Consider the following 18,080-nt stretch of genomic DNA (forward strand, 5'->3'; position numbering starts at 1 on the left):
ATTCAGTTTAAATTGATAAATGCCAAAATATGCTGATTAGCTTTTTCTGTGTTATTTTATAACTGACAGATTCTTTCTGTCTGTAAAGACCAAACATGGTAATTTCTATCAGTTTCCTCCTGTCTAAAGTAAATTCAAGCATTTCTTAAAACATACAGTCCCAACAAGCTCAGTGATAGCAAGTGCATCAGCAAGTGTGATGAAGTAGTTTGCTGAGGTACTTTCATGTTTTTATGTAAGGATAGAGTATTTAGAATGATAGCATACATATTTTGGTGTTTGCTTTGTTTTCTTTCTTGGGAATGTACTACATATGTGTGTATTTATGTTGATCTTCTCTTGGTGTGAGAGAACTGAACACAGATGTGCCAGTACGGTTGGTGATTGTACATAGCACATAATGCTGATTGTCTCTGGTTTGGATAACATGGAGCACTCTGGTTTTGATGCACTCTCAAATCTGGGTTGTCATCTCTCTTACATGAACTTAATGGAAGAAAAAAATCCATGTTCTTGTTTTTTTCTTCAATGTTCACAGTTAGCTCCATTTCACCTGACATAGTTTCTGAATCCGTGGTAAAGGAGCAAGTGCGTGAGATGAATAAAGAGATTGCTGAGAAAACAGAGAAGTATAAGAAATGCAAGCAAATGTTGGCAGTAAGTAAACAGCTGCTTTCGAAAGCTGAACAAAAAGTAGCTATAGGTGCTAAGCCTTAAAACCACAAGGCCTACCCAGCTGAGTTGCTGTCCTTGTTTGTGCGATACACCATGATCATGGTAGAAATCTTAACATTAGAAAACACATTTTTGTTCAGTCAGCTCTTGACTATGTATGGTTTTAGAGGGTCCAGACATGGAAAACCAAGATACAGTAAAACAAATGTCCACATGCTTAAGGTTTGAAATACTTTCTGTACTTACATTAAGTGTAATTGCTTTTATAAATCAAATACAGCAGGTTGCTGTAAACCAGCTGATGTTTGGAACAAGCGTGGCAGTGTTGATCTGATACACTGTCCAAAGCAATGTAACTTTTCTATCTGCCAGTCGTGGCTTTTACAGTGTTTTCACACCCAAGTGGGTGCTGTCAACTACCTTGGGCTCAGTCATATATAAAGGCATTTATTTGGTTGTCTTGACCAAAGCTGGCACTTGATTTTCATTTAACCAGTTTGGATGTGTGTATGATGACGGAGTATTGAATCAGTGGCACTGGTGAAAAGTTCAGAACAGTTCAAGAAATTCTTTCTGAGTGTTGTCTAGTCTGGCTTCATTTTGTGTCTTTCATTTATCACAATGGTACTATTCTATTTTAGTAAGTTTTCCAGGATGTAATAACTGTCCTGTAATTTTGCTCATGACCCTGTTCATGGAGAGCCTGCATTGGCTTCTGCTGGATGTTTATTCCATAGTGATTTTTGAAGAAAGCATTGTCTGTGACCTTCTGGATGAAAGATACTTAGAATGTAAAAATCACTTGGGAAAGGTTTTATATTGAAGTGAGGTACTTGAAAGAATAATCCTGGCTAGTAGTATTAGGGTACAAAGAAACTTGAAACTGTGAAACTAAAGAGGAGTATCAGCCTGTTGAAAACTCAAGGAAAGAAATGCCTACTGAACATAATTTATGCAGTGTTCTGTGGTCCTCACCATTTCAGAGTCTTGAGTCAGGCTTGTCGAAGCCATTTGTAAATGGTCTTGTTTTAAAAACATGGAGTGACATTTTTGGGGGTGGGAGGGAAAATCTCTTAAGAATGTAAATATTTCATGCCATGGTATAAACTACTTTAGGATGAGAAGATGAAATGCAGTGTTTATGCTGATGAATTAGCTAAACTGGAGCTGAAGTGGAAACAACAAGTGAAAATCAACGAGAATATAAAATTACAGCTGGCAGCAATGGAGGATCAGTATAAAGTAAGTTACAGGTTTTGTTTGTGACAATTAATGGTTACTTCTTCTTAACATGGCTGCTTATTTCTGATAGTTCAAGAAATGAAGATTTTAATAAGGAAATCACACTAAATACATTTTTGCTGTCAATACAAATTCTGCTCTTGAAGAAACAATACAGTCTTGTAATGTTTCTTTTAAAGTAAAAGAGGTCTGCTAAGACCTACTATCAGCTGGCCATCAGTATTTTAATACTGTGGATTTAGACAAACACCTAAATGATGTAGTCTTGTATTACAGGGGAAAAAAGTGCAAGGGATTTCTAATTTCCTGCTGCTTACTCTAATACTAACAGGAAGATTGATTGGTGTGTTTGTCTAAAATCTTCATATTCTATATTGAATTCCAGTGTAGTAAGGTCTAATGCATTTTATCTGAAGTCAGTAGAGAGAGGGAGGAGTGATCCATTGTTTTTAAAATCATGCAAGAATTTAATTTGGAGAACCTCAGCTGTAGTCTTGGTAGAGTGATGTAACACATTCACCAGAAAGTCAAGCATGATGGGCAGCTTTAGCTTAAAAGTGGCCTTAATCTTTGAGGTTATGTGATAGTAATGCTTATGCTGAATTTGCTTTTTAAGTCAATAGGGATAAGAGCAACAAATGTTCATGAGACCAGCTTTTCTGCTGGTTCTGTCTAATGGTGATAATCCAGTTGACTCTGTTGCCTGTTTTTGCCCATTGTGATGAAAAATGATTAAACTGAACTGTGACTGTATTGGTTTTACTAGGAACCCCTTTTTATTAGGAATTACAGCACTTCTTTATGAAATGCTGAATTACTCTACAGTTTCTTTCAGGACTCCATAGGCCATCTTTTTCTGACACTTTCCAAAGCTCTAATTTCAAGTTTATAAAATGTATGACTCTTTCCAGTTTATTTTACTAATTAGCAGTGATCTGTTGCCATGCATAACTTAATGTGAAGTAAGTTTAACTTCTCAGCAGCAGGTGTAATAAATAATTGCTTCCACGATTGAAAGCATTTTGACTGCAATTAAAAAATTGCTGTAATTCAGGATGGTGCAGGTGGTAGAGAAAAAGTGAGCTTTTCTTCCCAGTCAGGAGATTTTGCTCTATTGACCTAAACTAGGAGAAGGAATTTCAGAATTGAAAAAAAATGATAAGCAGTTATGCTAAGCCTTGAGCTTACATATTAGAATAACAGGGGAAGAGGCAGTCTTTAAAGGAACCAGAATAGAAATAAAATAGTCCTTTGTAGTGAGAGATTATTTAAATAATAATTTTGAAGCCAGGAAGAGTTGTGTAATGTGTCAGTTGCACCTCCTTCCAGGGCACCCAATAGAGACACAGTGTAGATGTTCATGAAACAAATTCAGTGTCTCTGAGACAGGAGTAGCTTTTGGTTCTCTCAGTTTCTGTCGTGGGACATATGAAATGCCAAGAGATTTCTTCAGAAAGAATGAGATGAGGCTTGCAAATCTTCACCTGTGTCTGGGCAGCAGTGCCCCTCCTGCCGTCGGTGGCACTGAGACAGCTCCTTGTTTTTAACACAGAATTTTCTCATTCCACAACTGTTAAATGAAAACTGGCAAGAAAAGGCTGCTGATTAACTGCTGTTATCTAGCAGATAAAACTTTGTGAGAATTGTTGGTTGGGATTTATATTAACACTATGTGTTGCATGTAACTCTAGTAGAAAAAACTATTTTCATCTGAAAGATTAACTTACCAGGGAGCTTTATTTTCGTGATGTAACATGCAGGGAAATAGTTTCCATTCACTAATACAAGAATCTTAATCTTCTTTTCGTATAGATTCAGCTGGCAGAAAAAGAGAGACGAATAAAGGAGCTGGCATCACAATTGGAGAAGGTATTGTCACATATTCTGAAATACTAATGTAATGTAGAAGTACCTCTGAGCTACTATATGGCAATTAATCAAAGCCAAATTTTACTGAAAAGTGAAATAATAATATATATCTATTACATTCAGGTAGTATTGTATGGTATTTTGCAAAGTTGGGAATTTTCTTTGAAACTTTATTTGATTACTTACCAATTCCAGTATGAAGAGATACTTAGTAAAAACAGTCATTTTAATACTGATAAACTGAAACAAAACTGAACTTTCAGATTAAGTTACTTAATTTTTTGTAAAATTCTAGATTGTCATGTAGTTGGTATTTATCTTCTTTTTAAGCCAAGGATATAATTTTTAATAGATCTCTCATATTTTTCTAGTACAAAAGAAATCAAATTTAAGTTTGAGTTTTGGTGAGGCTAGTTTAAGCAGAGGGAGTAGATGTAAACACCACACATAAGAACAACAATTGTAATAATAATAATAATATTGTATGAAGCTTATAAAAGCTTGGAACTTTGTCTACCAAATTTATAGATATTTACATTACAAAGAAGAATCAAAGTGCCTTTCTAGACTGGACCTATGATTTAAAAGGTTAAACATGGGGTAGTAGTAAACAGCATTTCAATTTATACTCATTTTCAGTGTTTGTTTATAAACCAAGCATAGCTTTCTAAAAATGTTCATTTGCTGTCTCTTCAAACCTATGAAATGACTTTGTTTCTATTTTATTTACATACTTAGATAGCCTTTTTTTTTTTGTTTTTTTTTAAATCAGTCTCTACCCTAGCTATCCAACTCCTGGCTAAGGCTTTTTTGCACCATCTTTTTACAGTGATGTTGATCTACATTCTGTTTCAATTGTATGTAATGCTAAAATTAAACTACGAATGCTACTACCTCTCATTTTAAACTGCTTCTGTATTGCAGAATAAATTGGTTTTAAAAAGAAAAATCTTGATTTCATTGCTAATTTATTGTTCCTGCTTTGTATTGAGTAAAGATGAATTACTTAGATTTTACACACTCATTAAAATGTGCAATCCTAGCTTTTTAATCTTACCTGTTTTAATCATATGTTCCTTTTAGTTTATAAATCTAAAGTAACTCTGGCATAGTTTTAGTTTATCTAGAGGACTAGATACTATGTAATGGATGCCATCCATTACATGAGGTCTTTTTGCACTTGAGTAGTGTTTTGTTTTCAGAGTAGTTTTTGGTACTTGATTTTTGCATTTTTCTGTTCAAGAGGTTGATCTGAAGTTCACCTGTTTGCAAGAAAAAAAAAATTAAATTCTTCCTTTTTTAAACAGACTTTTAATTCTTATGGAGTTGAACTGGTAGTTGAAGCTTTGGTTTTAAGTTTCAATTTAAAGTCTTTCATGGAAAAGACACACTTCGGTCTTTGAGGGTTTTATTAGCATCATGTCAGCAAATATTAAAAATGAACCCAGAGAACCCAGAAGAAAATACTAATTAGAAAGAACCTCGCTGGAAAGCACGTCTTCCTTAACAGTTCCTATTTTATGATTATTATTTTCATATTTATATCTCAGAATTTTTTGCTTGGTTCTGAATTTAAATGGCATATGCCTTTTGATATTCATGGCATTTTGCTCTCTCTCCCTTAACCCACTTTGTTGAATGGAAGGATGAGAAATTTGAAGAAGGATGAGAAAGAAGGATGAGAAAATTTATTGGGATAAATTACAGCTGATGCATTGACCATGCTGAAGTCACTTTAATTAGTGTCTTTTAAGATCTATACTGGCTTAGAGTTTTAATGGTTTTTAAGTTATAAAACCCCTTTATAGTTTGTAGTTACTATTATATGTATGGTTTACCTGCAGGAGCCTAGAATTTTAAGTTTTTGAAGAAAAAGTTAAGTTTTTTAAGAATTTGAAGAGTTTTGTTTGATCATTTCTGAAAGACTGATCTGATTCAAATATTGCTGTTAAATATCAGAAGGGATCCAGTGCAATGTACTTAATAGTTCACTAAATGTCTGCCACTCATGAATTCGTATGGAATTATGTCAAGTATGTACAAAGATGTGCTCCACATACTAAAATGCTACATTTTTGAATGGTAGGGTATGATATGAAAAAAATAATTGTTTTTTTTTTAAATTTTAACTTTTAAAAACTTTTCTCACTGCACATTATCTTTTGTTGTTAATCTACTGATTTTTACTGATTTAGCTAATTTTTCTTCATTGTGAAAAGGATGCAGACACTTAAAAAAACATGGCAGTTCTCTTCATGTAATTAGAACAAACTGACAACAAACCAAGAAAAAATAATATGTCTTTAAAATATCTTCTTTGTCTTGTCTTTTCTTCATTGGTTATTTTGGTATTTATGGTATACTTGGCATAACATCAAAATGAAAACACAGTAGGAAGGTTAGCAGATTTTTTTCTTTTAAAAACATATTTCATAAGCATTTCAAATTTTGCTAGGACTCTATAGGTTAGCTACATTTTGAACTTTGCATTATTTAGGAACTTGGCAGGACACCAGGAGATCAAGCTGGAAGGATGATGGAAGGACAGACTTCACAGCAGACATTACATTTTCGCAACCCCTATTCAGAGGAAAATGGACCAGTTCCTGCAGTGCCAAGTAGACTACCAGTATTGCAATATGGAAACCCTTATGCAATTCAGGAAAGAAGAGGTAAATAAATTTCACCCCCCCAATATAATTTCTCCCTCCCTGTTTCAAAAGCAATGCCTCATTGAATGCAGGTTAAGTACCAATAGTCTTAAGACTGGTTTACAGAGCCTTTTCTGACTGATGAACTTCAGTAAAGGGTCTTTATTTTATGATGGGAATCAGTAAAGTAAACAAAGTTTTAATCACCTTCGGTAAAAGCTGATTCACTCCTATTATTTTATATTATCTAAACCAAAAATGTGTTTAACTCTTGATTTTTAGAGGTAAGGTAGCATGTCTGTAATCTCAAAATACAGTCTACTGAACAAAGATGTCCTAATTAATTTTTCTTCAGATGGAGCAGATGGCGCTTTTAATCCTGATGAGATCCAAAGACCACCTGTTAGAAGTTCCTTTTGGGAGCTAGATGATGTAGTGTGTAGCCAGCCTTCACGCAATCTCAGTCGGCCTGATGGTTTAGAAGATCCGGAGGATAGCAATGCAAGTTACCTTTTTTTGTTATTTATTTTCCTTGATATGGTTACTGATGAGTTACCAAGAGTTTCACATGGGTTTTCCATATCTAATACGCCCGGTTTATTCTTACGTGTATTTGGAATTGGTTTTTCTTTTCCCTGAAAAATACTTTTGCTTGCTGTGAAGGGAGAAACTCCATTGACGAGAATATACTTGTTCCCCATATTTACTGAGTTACTGACAGCTTGATTTGGTATTAGGACAGTAGCTTCTTAATCTTATTTAAGTACCAAAGTAAAAAAGTCAAGTAATTTACAATTTTTCTCTCCTGTGTGGTAGAATGAGAGCTCAAAATGTAGCCACATCTTGCTCATTTTGTAATAGGAGCATAGGAACTAAAGTGGAACAGAACAAATAAAAATGTAGAGGATTCAGATGCCAGTATTTCCAGTTAAATGCTAACTGTAAATTGGTATCGTAATAGATACATTATTCTAATCTGTTAATCTTTTGTTCTATCTTCTGAAAATCTGCATTGATTACTTTCCATTTTGAATGCTTTTTGCTATTGGACATGTATTTGAAATAGCTTAATTGACTGTTGCCTAAAGCTGATTAAACTGGAAGAGATACGTTTGCGCTGATTTTTTTTTTTAGGGCTTTGGATGTTTCAAGTTTCTGGTTAGCTTTTCTTTATAGTACAGTTAACTTGCACATTCTGGTATAAAAAAAATTGGCTTCTGTAATAAATTGGACTGTATGTCTTCATTTGAACAGGAACAGACCTATTACTCTTTCTTATTCCAAGTACGCTTGCACCTTCAAAAATATTAAACAAGAAATACCTTTCTGCAAAGTACTGTGCTCTTTGCAAGTACAGTGGTATCATGACCTGTTTCTCATTTAGTCTAGTTTGCCACATTTAATTGCTATTAACCTTTGCAGAAACTGATCAGTGTTCAGACAGGCATGATTTTAGCCCTGGTGCTCAGCACCTATAATGGAGAAAAATGTATTTCTCCCTCCTACCTTTTGCTCCCAATGTCCATTACTGTGAATAATTAGAGAATCTGTCAGAGCTTTTGCAGCCTGTTCAAGATCTCGAATGTGAGCTTAATGCTGTCCCCACCTTTACTTCACATTTTGCATATTTAATCTGATCATTCTTGACGTAGCTATTACATCTGACAAGCTCTTCTCTTCTTTAGTCATCTGCTGCAGTTTAATTAGCAGGGTGTTTTCTTTGATCTATGTGCTTTGCCCTCTTGCAAACCCAAGAGAAACCGTGCTAGAGTCTTGTGCTCGTTTGCAGACACAGCTTGGATTTTTGTAATGAGGTGGAATATAACAGGCTTAAATAAAGTTCAGTTTGAGAAAAGGTGCCTTTAAATCAAATAACTTGTATCTTTATTGTTATTTGCAATTGAGAATCAGTTGCTTGTTCCTCACCTAAATAGACTGTATGTATAGTGTAGAAATTTATATGGAAATGAGAAGCTGCAGGAATCTTTCTAGGGAGACTTAGTAATACGCCAAAGATAAAACAGTTCTGAGGCAGGATGTAAATAAATGACCAGGAAAAACTTCCACATATGTGAGTGATTTATTATAAAGAAGAGTCTGTCATTTGTGCAGAAGAAACAGCAAATATAAAATGATAAATATTAGGAGATTACCATTTCTTGGGCTGTTTTTAAAATAAGATATTTAAGATGTAGTTCTCTGCATCTTTTCAACCAGTGGGATGTAGAGCCTTTTGCTGGAGGAGGATTCCCTCCCAGAAGAAAAGGACTGGTAGGCTTGCTGCTTTGTTTAAAACGCTACCATGTATGGACTTCTGCTGTCCTCCTGTCCACATTCCTATTACTACATATTACATTAGTTTAAGAAATTAAGGGTGTTTAAGTCACTTCCACTTCTTCATGGCTAAAAGATATGTTACTTTAGGTAAATAAAGTAGACATGTTCATCATCATAGGTGAACCACCACCAAAACAGCCATGAAGAGGTGGAAGTGACTAATATAACTAAAATAACTAATATAACTAATATAACACAAGATATTCAAATGCCTCAGAATTTTTGTGCTGTTGTGTTCCAATTTGGTTTCTCCCAAAACTTGGTACCTTAGAAATGGGCACTTCCATGTCTTTGGTTGTCATAAAAACTCTTCAGTTTTGTATAACTGGGAAGAGTTTCCAGGATTCTTGTAGCTTTGACTTTTGGAGCTCATAGGCAAATTAAACTGTGATTTTTGAGAGGGATAAACTGGTCTGTGTTAATAGTGCCAGCTGGGCATGTGCACAGTGGTGATTTTGTTTGGAGTGGCTGACTTGCCACAGGTTCCTGCTGTCATCTACTCAACACTAACTTTCCATTTACTCATGATCCTGTAATTAACCAAAGTGGGATTGTTGGGAGGGAGAAAATTCCTAGCAGCAAGGGAGAGAGAAAGAATTTCTAGCAGTAAGGGAGAGATCCATAAACAAAACATACATACATACATATATATATATACATATATATACATATATATATACATATATATATACATATATATATACACATATATATATACATATATATATATATATATATATATATATATATATATATAATACTAAAATATGAGTTTTAGAAATGTAGTCCTAATTACAGTTGGAAAGTTGGAAGCAAGCCCAGAATAACTATGCTGAGACTATTAAACAATGTTTTAGTCATGGTAAATTTGTAGGGGATGGAGATTGTAACTCTTGGCAACTGAGCACCAAGTCAGGATATTTTTTTCAGGTAACTCAAAAATGGCCTTTCTTCTAGAAAAAAAACCCCACAATGCATTATTAGCCTGATCTGACCCTGGCAGGCAATTACTATCTTTTGCACAGGGAGGACATGAAAAGAGCAGTTGGTATCCAGGTGTCTCCTGGGAGAGCAGACTGCTTGCAGAAAGGTTGAGAGGCCTAGAGGAGTGAGTTTGATCTCACTCTCACAGCAGAGCTGAATCACAGAATAAAATGTATGTGCCCTTCTTCCCAGTGTACCTGCACTGCATGTCAGCTGTGTCCGTTCATGTGTTTTTTAAGGCCTAGGATGGGCATTGGTTCCTTACTTCTGCATGTCAGAATGAGCTGTAGCACTTGGGGATGGAGTTTTGTACTGTGTCACACAGCTTTCTAAATTCTGTTTGACAATCCTGGAACTGTTTACAGTTGTGATTATGAAAGCAGTACTTGAGACAGAACTGGTTGGTTTCAGTAAAACTAATCGAGTTGCACTTACTTCTGACAGTTTCGTGTCTGGCTTTCCCTTCTTCCCCTAGTGGTATATCCCCTTTTTTAACCAAGCTTTAGTGTGTAATACTGTATTTGTCTTTATGATTCACTTCATCTGTGGAACTCATTATGGCAGTTTTTTAAAGAGCCAGAGGTACAGTCCAGTGATAATAGGTCATGATGTTAAAGACATCCTTTATAATTCATTCACCTAATTATTCAGACTTCTGAAAAATTCAGACTTCTGGCACTTGTTCTGCCACAGGATCACGATGCCAGCCTGTCCATGGTACCAGTCTTTTCCTGAGACTGTGTACCCATAGTGTTACGGCACTGTAGAGCTCTTGGACTAAGAATGTGCAGTCATGTCCATGTCCCTGGTCATCAGTCTGGACTGCAAGAAAGGTGACTTTGGATCTGCATAAAGGGCAGATTAAACGGTTTCTTTCTCAAAATACGGAGCGTGGGCTTTCATCAAAACCACTTGGATGACTCAGCCTCGTTGTATTGAAGTAAGCTGATGCCTTTGCTTAACATACAGTATAGGCAAGAGCTACTGAGGCCTGGTGTCCCAGGAATTGTTGTCATACTCTCCATAAAACAGCTTCAAAAACCACCTAATTTTTGTCTTTTGAGCTGTGAGGGATGGTTCATTTCCCAGGGGAGAGTGATGGGTGTTTAAACGCCAGGTTGAAAAGCACGTGTAACCTTATTTATAAGAATAAAGATTGGTTTGCTGGATGATACTGAGCACTAAGTGGCTGTGAACCAAGATGAGACCCATGTGAACCATGATGATCTGTCCTCCCCCCATAAAGTGCTCTGTTTTGCATGGAGCACTTAGGAGTTTTGTCCGTAAGAAATGACAGGAGTAGACAGCTGTTGGAGCCCAATACAATGGTACCTTTCCTGTTTTCCAGAAATTCCGAGTTACCCCAGGGCGCTGCGTGAGAATTTTTAGTTTTTGGTGACTGTATAGTGTTTACTGTAACTTGGAATTAGAATAGCTGGGAAGTCCTCTCAGACTAAGATAAAGTTCTCATGGTTCCTGTTTGGCCATGCCGTGGTTACACAGTAATCTCTGTAACATCTCTGTGAGGTCAGCTCAACACAGGGACATTTGCATTCTTCTTGTGTGGGTTAGGCATCCCAAAAGGTTAAGAACTGATCCCTGTGACTTTGCCAAGAGCAAAAGTACACTGAAGAGACAGACGTTCTGTATTGTAATGGGGTAATATCAGTACATACTTAGTATTGACATTCTTGTACAGGGCCTGGGTCAGAAGCTGCTGTAAGGAACACACAGTAATAATTTCTCAATTAAGGGAACTGGGCCACGAGAAAGCTGTAGCCTTAGGACATTCCCAAAGCTTTTACATGTGCTTGCCTTGTGTTGAAGAGAGTTCTTGCAGGGCGGCCGTGTAGGACAGTGCAGGTGTGCCTATACAGAGGAAAGCATCGTCCTTTTTTTCAGATGTTTCTCAAAAAGGAACAAGGAGGAGTGTTACATTTGTATGTGGTAGGGTACCACACTTGCCAGAAGCTGAAAGAGAGGGCAAAAGCTGTAAATAATTTTATTTTACCAAGTGACCAGCTGTAAGCCAAGTGCCTTAAAAAGAAACAAACAGGGAGGAGGGGGAAAGGGGTTATACTGAAGAAATTAACCAAGACTTAAGTGTTAATTTGGCCTGTGTGTGTAGTGGAACTGTTTTACTGATGGAAGATGCACATTAATTTTCTTGGTTAAGTCCTGGTGTGCTTCAGTCTGGTATTCAGCAAATTTGTTGTGTTTTTGTACAAACTGTAACATTGTAGCATGAGAGTACTTTAAACAAAATGGTTTTTCTTTCTTAATACATCTAGCCTATCTCCTTCATGATAAAAGGAACAACTGATGTCTTAAAACTCATATGCCCTTTTCACTGCAGGTGCAAAGCAAACAGACTGCAAAATTATGTTTTTTGCCAGCATCTTGTCATAGCAGACCCCACTGCCTGCTTAATGGAAATGTTAAATAGTTGAAACCAAACAGGTGTTGTCAGAAGAATATTGAGGAAATTTTCCCATCCTTCCCTATTTCCATTAACCCTTCATAAGGGAAAAGTATGCTAGGCCAAGACTGAAATATGTTTGCATGTGAGTTACCTGTAGAAAACACAGCATGTGTGCTGTTACATGTGCTCCTTCGCACATCATTTTTTTGTAGATCAGCTGAATAATTCCTAGCCCTTGCTTTTAATGCATCTTTGAGATAAAAAAGGAAAATGAGGTAGGAGTTCCAAAAATCTTGGAATGTACCTGTATTTCCACCTTGAAATTACTCCATTTTGTGCTCTGTTATTGAATTGCAGAATAGAGCCAAGATGTACAAAAGTAAAACTTAGGCTGCAGAAATTACAGAGTGAAGGTAAATTTCATCTGGGTTTGTGTTTGATAACAAAAATGCATATTGAGGAAAAAAAAACTTGTTTGTAGGGATTAGTCTTTAAAATACTTTCTCTTTTCAATAGGATGATGACAACACTGTACCTTCTGCTCCTGATCCTCCAAGTCTACTCTTGCGTGAGCGGGGCACAGGCTTCTGCTTTGATTCCAGGTAGATGTTATCTTGTATTGGTCTTTAAGGGCATGGAGAAGTTTCTGTAGAACTACCCAAGGGTAGGGGTGGAGGTGAAAAGCTACAGAGCATTTTCAATCAATGTTTGGTTTACAGTTAACTGGCAGAGAATATGCTGTGAGACAGGGCAGGCTGTTCATGCTATACCTTTGATGGAATTTTGACAATTTTTTTTAGTAAATGAATGAATAACTTTTGTTTTTTCCCCCTCTTGCCAACCTAATTGTGAACCTAAGTTTAGAGCTTTTATAAAGTGTTATGTTTGCTAAGAGCAAGCATTTATGAGCAGAGAGAGTGGTTTCCCATGAAACTGTTTGGCCATTAAGGCATTCAATAGATTTGTATTCAGTGGTAGCTGGAGTAAGGTCAAAATTATGTTGCTTTTAAAATGCCAGGTTATTTTGGAATTTGCATGTGAAACTACCCTGACTGTATTGAGTGCTTTCAGAAAAACATTTAAATGAACTGGATGATACTTGGATACAAAGTGAAGTTGGTAGTAAAGTTCTGAATGTCGCTGGCAGCAGGATCCTTCTTTTAGTTTGCATTAACAGAATAAATCAAAATAAACTGTTCCCCTTTTTCTCCCTCTCCGCCTCCTTGTGAAGTTTTGATGTGCAGAAGAAATGCCCTCTCTGTGATGTGATGTTTCCCCCAAACTACGACCAGAGCAAGTTTGAGGAGCATGTTGAGAGCCACTGGAAAGTTTGTCCCATGTGCAGTGAGCAGTTCCCGCCTGACTACGACCAGCAAGGTTTTGAGAGGCACGTCCAGACGCACTTTGATCAGAACGTACTAAATTTTGATTAAATACTTTGTTTTGCAGTGTAGCTTAAAACTCCACCACTTTTGAGTAGTCCATCTCTGAAACAAAAGCAGTGCAGCTTTCTGTAACAGTGCAAACTTCTGATTAAAAGCTCATGTACTCTAATGGGAGCCATGGCTGTAAGCTGCTATGGGGTTATCTTCTCTCTCTGCCTAACACTGTACTAAGGAAACCCACAACCCCCCACTTTGTTGTGTATGTAGCTATTTATTCCCCTACTTAGTGGAATTTCTTCCCCTAGTTAGTGGAATGCCTAAGGACACAGGAATGACTGAGCCTCAGAAAAAACGAGACCGGCTTCATGGTGTTCTTCAGCTACATTTGAAAAAGATCACCAAAACCACCTGTGGTTTCTCTTAACCTTGATAACTGAGGCACAATTAAAAATGTAATAAGCAGGTGTCTCTCCTAGCAAATCCACGTAGTTTTTCTCTGAGTAACACTTAAATTGGAAAGTTATATTACTTACCCTATGAAAATATAGTTTTCTAGTACATTTCTGAGATGTAGATGCATGTACTGTGAGATTCCAGGCTTGCAACAAGAGGAATGGTAAATACTTCAGTTTCATATATAGAATGTTTGCCTTAAGGGATAACATTAAATGAGGTACGTTATACTTCAAGGCAGTGGTTTTGAGTTGAAAGAGACTGCTGTGCTTAAATGCCTACAAGTAATTGTTTAAAAGTCATTGCCATTATGTTGCAGTTTTATTCGGTAGAAAATATTGTTCTATTTTCACAACAGTGGATTGTGTTCCTTCTGGCTTTTAAAACGTTTTGCGTTTTAACTTTATGTATTTCTTTCCAATAAGTAAAAACGTGTGTATATCTAAATATTTTATATTTACTTTAACTGTATTAAGTAAATTTGCTTCCCACTTGCTGTACAGTAGTCTTGTTACATTAAAAGCAGAATTATTCATGGAGTAAGTGGTCTATTTTCCCTGCTGCTCATTTTGAAATTAAACAGAGTATAGACTTCACTTAGGAGTAAATGATGACTCAACAAAGGGTTGCTCATCCCATCTGTTTATGTTCTTTCTTTGAGAGGGAGACTCTGGGATTAAGGCTTAGAGTAGCCTCTGTTGACTGCAGTTCCCTCCTGAACACATGAAATATCCAGTTAATGCAGGAGTTAACTAAAAACTGCATGACGTGGATGAATTGCAGTGCCTGGGCAGTAGCAACTCCTCAATGCTCGTGTACCATTTGCAGTCTGAAGATTTTTGTAAGTGGGAGCTTCATACCAAGAGCTGGCCTGAGGTAAAGCATGGATGTTTTCTTACTGTAACTCAACAGCAGATGAAAACAGTACAGGCTCCAAGAGTTTGATGATACCAAAGTAAAATAAATAAATAAAAGACTATACACAGCCCAAGAACTTAACTCTAGGTTAGGAATGAGAAAAGAGCAGTCTTTTTAGGTCAGAGGCAGTTTATTTTAAATGTGATTTGATTTACATTTATAAGCAGCTTTCCTGACAGGAATTCTTTAAGTTGCCTTCAGTTCTAAAACAAACCTCTGTCACTTTCAAACTTAAAGTACTTTGTCCCCAACAAAACATATGAAAATATAATTTAAAGCACACTTTTCACAGACACAGTACAATACATTCACTATACACAGTATAACAAAATAGTCCCATCTTTACCTGTTTAATAATACTGTCACAATGAATAGGTAAATAGAAACTGGAATTTCAGTTTTATAGTTGAAAGGAATTTACATGCAACAATGACGTTTTACAACTGTTTAGCTGTTGAACGAACTCGCCCAGCCTGTAGTTCTTGCACTAGGAGCAGAGCCAAAACGTGTTTGCTGGCCAGATCTGTTGCCAAAGCCGCAGAAGGTGGGAAGTGGCCACTTGGGGCCTTGTGTGTACCAGTAACTCTCATGTCTGGATCATCCTTTAAACCCGGCTGTCACGGTCTCCTCTCTGGCATCTGAGAGAGGGATGTTTCGCTTCACTTTGGCTGTTCTAAACACTTTCTCATTAGGATGATTCTTACGTGTTTTAATGAGACTTTTACTCTGCTGGAGAAAAGGTAATTGTCATCCTTACAAAGTTTTCCTTTAAAGCTTTGGAAAAAAAATAGGGAAAGCTCATTCCTCCTTTATGTGAGCTTTCTTTTGCACTTAAAAGAACAGGAACCAAGCCAAGGCGATGACTGTGTTAAAACTGGGAGTTCCTCCTGCACCCTTGCCAGGCAAAGGAGTGTTCAGGCTAGGGCTGGTGGAGGGTGCCCACCTCTGCTCCTGGCCAGCTGAACTCCAGGAATAGCACTTGTGAGAAGAATGCTCAAGGCAGGATGGCAAGCAACAAATGTTCAGGTATGGTCCAGACACGAAGCGCTCTCATGTTGGCTTTTAAGTCAGTCTCTGACCACCTGCTGCAAGAAGCACTTAATCTTCAATAAGGCTCAAATGTCATATTTCAGCAAAATTAATTGTAAAGCTAAACAGAGACTTCCAAATGGAATGCGGTGACCTACAATGAGAAGCAAAAAATGCACAAAGAAAATCTCAAAACACAATGAACGTGAGGGAGAGGCATTTTAACTCCCTTAGCACAACTAACGGACCTCCTTAAACCATGCGCTGAATTTCTCATTTTTATTTGCAACCGCAGCACATGCTCGTACAGTAGTTGCAAGAATTGGCAACACATAAAACATTAAATCTGTTGGCAATAGAGAACTACAAAGTGCTTCAAAACTTCATCTGAGATGAAGATAATTGTTTCTCACACACACATAAATTTGCACTTAAGTATTTCCAAGTGTCTTTCTAACAGATAGTTCAGGGGTAGATATTTAGTTGGACTGGGATATTGGTCCTCAAAAGTTTGATGGGCATGAACATAATATGGCATCTTGTACAGAGAAAAAAATGTAATTGCTAACACTAAAGTGATTGTTTACTAGTTCGAATGGCAAGGTTTTCAGCATTTCAAGAGGGAGGAAAAAAAAAAGATTTGCAAGATAATATAAAATACAGCAAGCACACCTTTTATGTATGTTATTTAAGTATGAAAATATTTTTAGCATATTATGTTAAACATTCTTTCTTATTTATATTTCCATTACCTAAAAGACTTGCTACTCCACTGATAACTCCGTTATGTAAGGCATGTTAACTATAGTTTGACGAGGGCGGTACTGTTTTGGTTTTGCACACACATTGACAGATGCATCGAAAGTCTTCATCACGTTACAATCTTGAAAGGATGTCAGTGCCAAGCTCTCCTCCTCGCGCTCCTGTCCCACACGTCAGTACAACTAAATACGCAACGTCCCCCTAGTTCTTATTTTTTTGTTTTTTTTTGGAGAAAAATGTTCTGAAGAACCTATAGCTTTTATAGCACCTTATCTCAAAGTAATGAAAATGGGTAAGATGATAACATGTGCAAATGTACAAAATCATTAACTCTACAAAGATACATCATTCCAAAATTACAGAAAATTTTAAAGCATGCATTTAATTTTTTTAAAGGGTTGCTGAGTGCTTCCCCTGAAAAAGGTGGCTGTTCTCAAAATCAGCAACTGCTGGTGAGGATTTCTTGGCACATTTGTGACCAGCATGTTATTGCTGCATCTTCCTGATGATCTCAGCAGACACGGGGGGATGGAAATTGATTGTGTGGTGCCGCAGGCCCTGAGCTGTCTTGTAACTCTTTCCACAGCGACATTTGAATGGTTTGCGTACGCGGATTTGTGTTCTGTGGCCGTTCTTGGCATGGTACTTGATACCGTTCACATTCTGTGAGGGAGAAGGGAAAATGTCAGTGCTCAGGTGGGCTGACAAGGGCTCTGCTTCCAGTTAAAACCTGAAAATGGATCAATGTTACGAGCAAAATCCTATAACTGCCAGGAGCTCCTGCTGGGTATTACACATGGGCTGCGCTCCCAAGGTACCAGGTGGGACAAGGACAAGAATTTGTGTGGTTCTCAAAACTTACCTACCTGGCTCATCCTGATTTTTATGTCCCAATATACTTCCCAAAGAATACCATTTAATGGACTCACACATGGTTGCTTTTTGCGTCCTGACATCTTTTTCATACAGCACTGACAAATCTTATTTAGAGGTTCATTTACAAGCAAACAAAGAATTGGCATGAAAACTTGGGTCACACCTCTTTAAAGAGCTGAGACTCCCCCATGGAGGGTCTGTTCTGTTTTGTGTCATTGTTTCTAGATACGTCTTTTAGCTCCAGCAAATTCTGATCGTTTACACATTGCTTCCAAAGAAATAACTGCAGGGAATGCTTAACTCAAAAAAGTTACATAGGACACTTAAAAAATAATCCAGAGAAGCTGTCTTCAAAATAGCTATTGTTTGGGAATACTCCACAGCTAAAACTGGAGAGCTTATCCCCACTAGTGCAAAACACAGCAACACAACACACACCCTGTTACACTGGCAAGGGCGGGAAACAGGTCACACTTC

At 37.0% G+C, this 18,080-nt stretch overlaps 2 protein-coding genes across 5 annotated transcripts in view; one reads left to right on the top strand and one right to left on the bottom strand.

Annotated features, from left to right (window-relative positions):
* Nucleotides 1-14,557, top strand: part of TAX1BP1 (Tax1 binding protein 1) — a 56,330-nt gene extending 41,773 nt beyond the window's left edge. For 2 of the 4 annotated variants that reach the window (XM_038129255.1, XM_038129256.1), the window contains 7 exons: nt 539-657; nt 1,792-1,917; nt 3,730-3,786; nt 6,284-6,458; nt 6,793-6,938; nt 12,697-12,782; nt 13,412-14,557. In XM_038129255.1, the coding sequence (XP_037985183.1) occupies nt 539-657; nt 1,792-1,917; nt 3,730-3,786; nt 6,284-6,458; nt 6,793-6,938; nt 12,697-12,782; nt 13,412-13,613 (911 nt within the window). In that variant the 3' untranslated portion in view covers nt 13,614-14,557. The remainder of the gene's footprint in view (nt 1-538; nt 658-1,791; nt 1,918-3,729; nt 3,787-6,283; nt 6,459-6,792; nt 6,939-12,696; nt 12,783-13,411) is intronic. The other 2 variants (XM_038129257.1, XM_038129258.1) reach the window with 1 other exon arrangement.
* Nucleotides 14,558-15,047: 490 nt separating this feature from the next.
* Nucleotides 15,048-18,080, bottom strand: part of JAZF1 (JAZF zinc finger 1) — a 188,834-nt gene continuing 185,801 nt past the window's right edge. The window contains exon 5 of the mRNA XM_038129259.1: nt 15,048-17,390. Within this exon, the coding sequence (XP_037985187.1) occupies nt 17,214-17,390 (177 nt within the window). The 3' untranslated portion in view covers nt 15,048-17,213. The remainder of the gene's footprint in view (nt 17,391-18,080) is intronic.

The sequence above is a fragment of the Motacilla alba genome, chromosome 2, assembly GCF_015832195.1.
Source record: "Motacilla alba alba isolate MOTALB_02 chromosome 2, Motacilla_alba_V1.0_pri, whole genome shotgun sequence".
NCBI classification, from domain to species: Eukaryota; Metazoa; Chordata; class Aves; order Passeriformes; family Motacillidae; genus Motacilla; species Motacilla alba.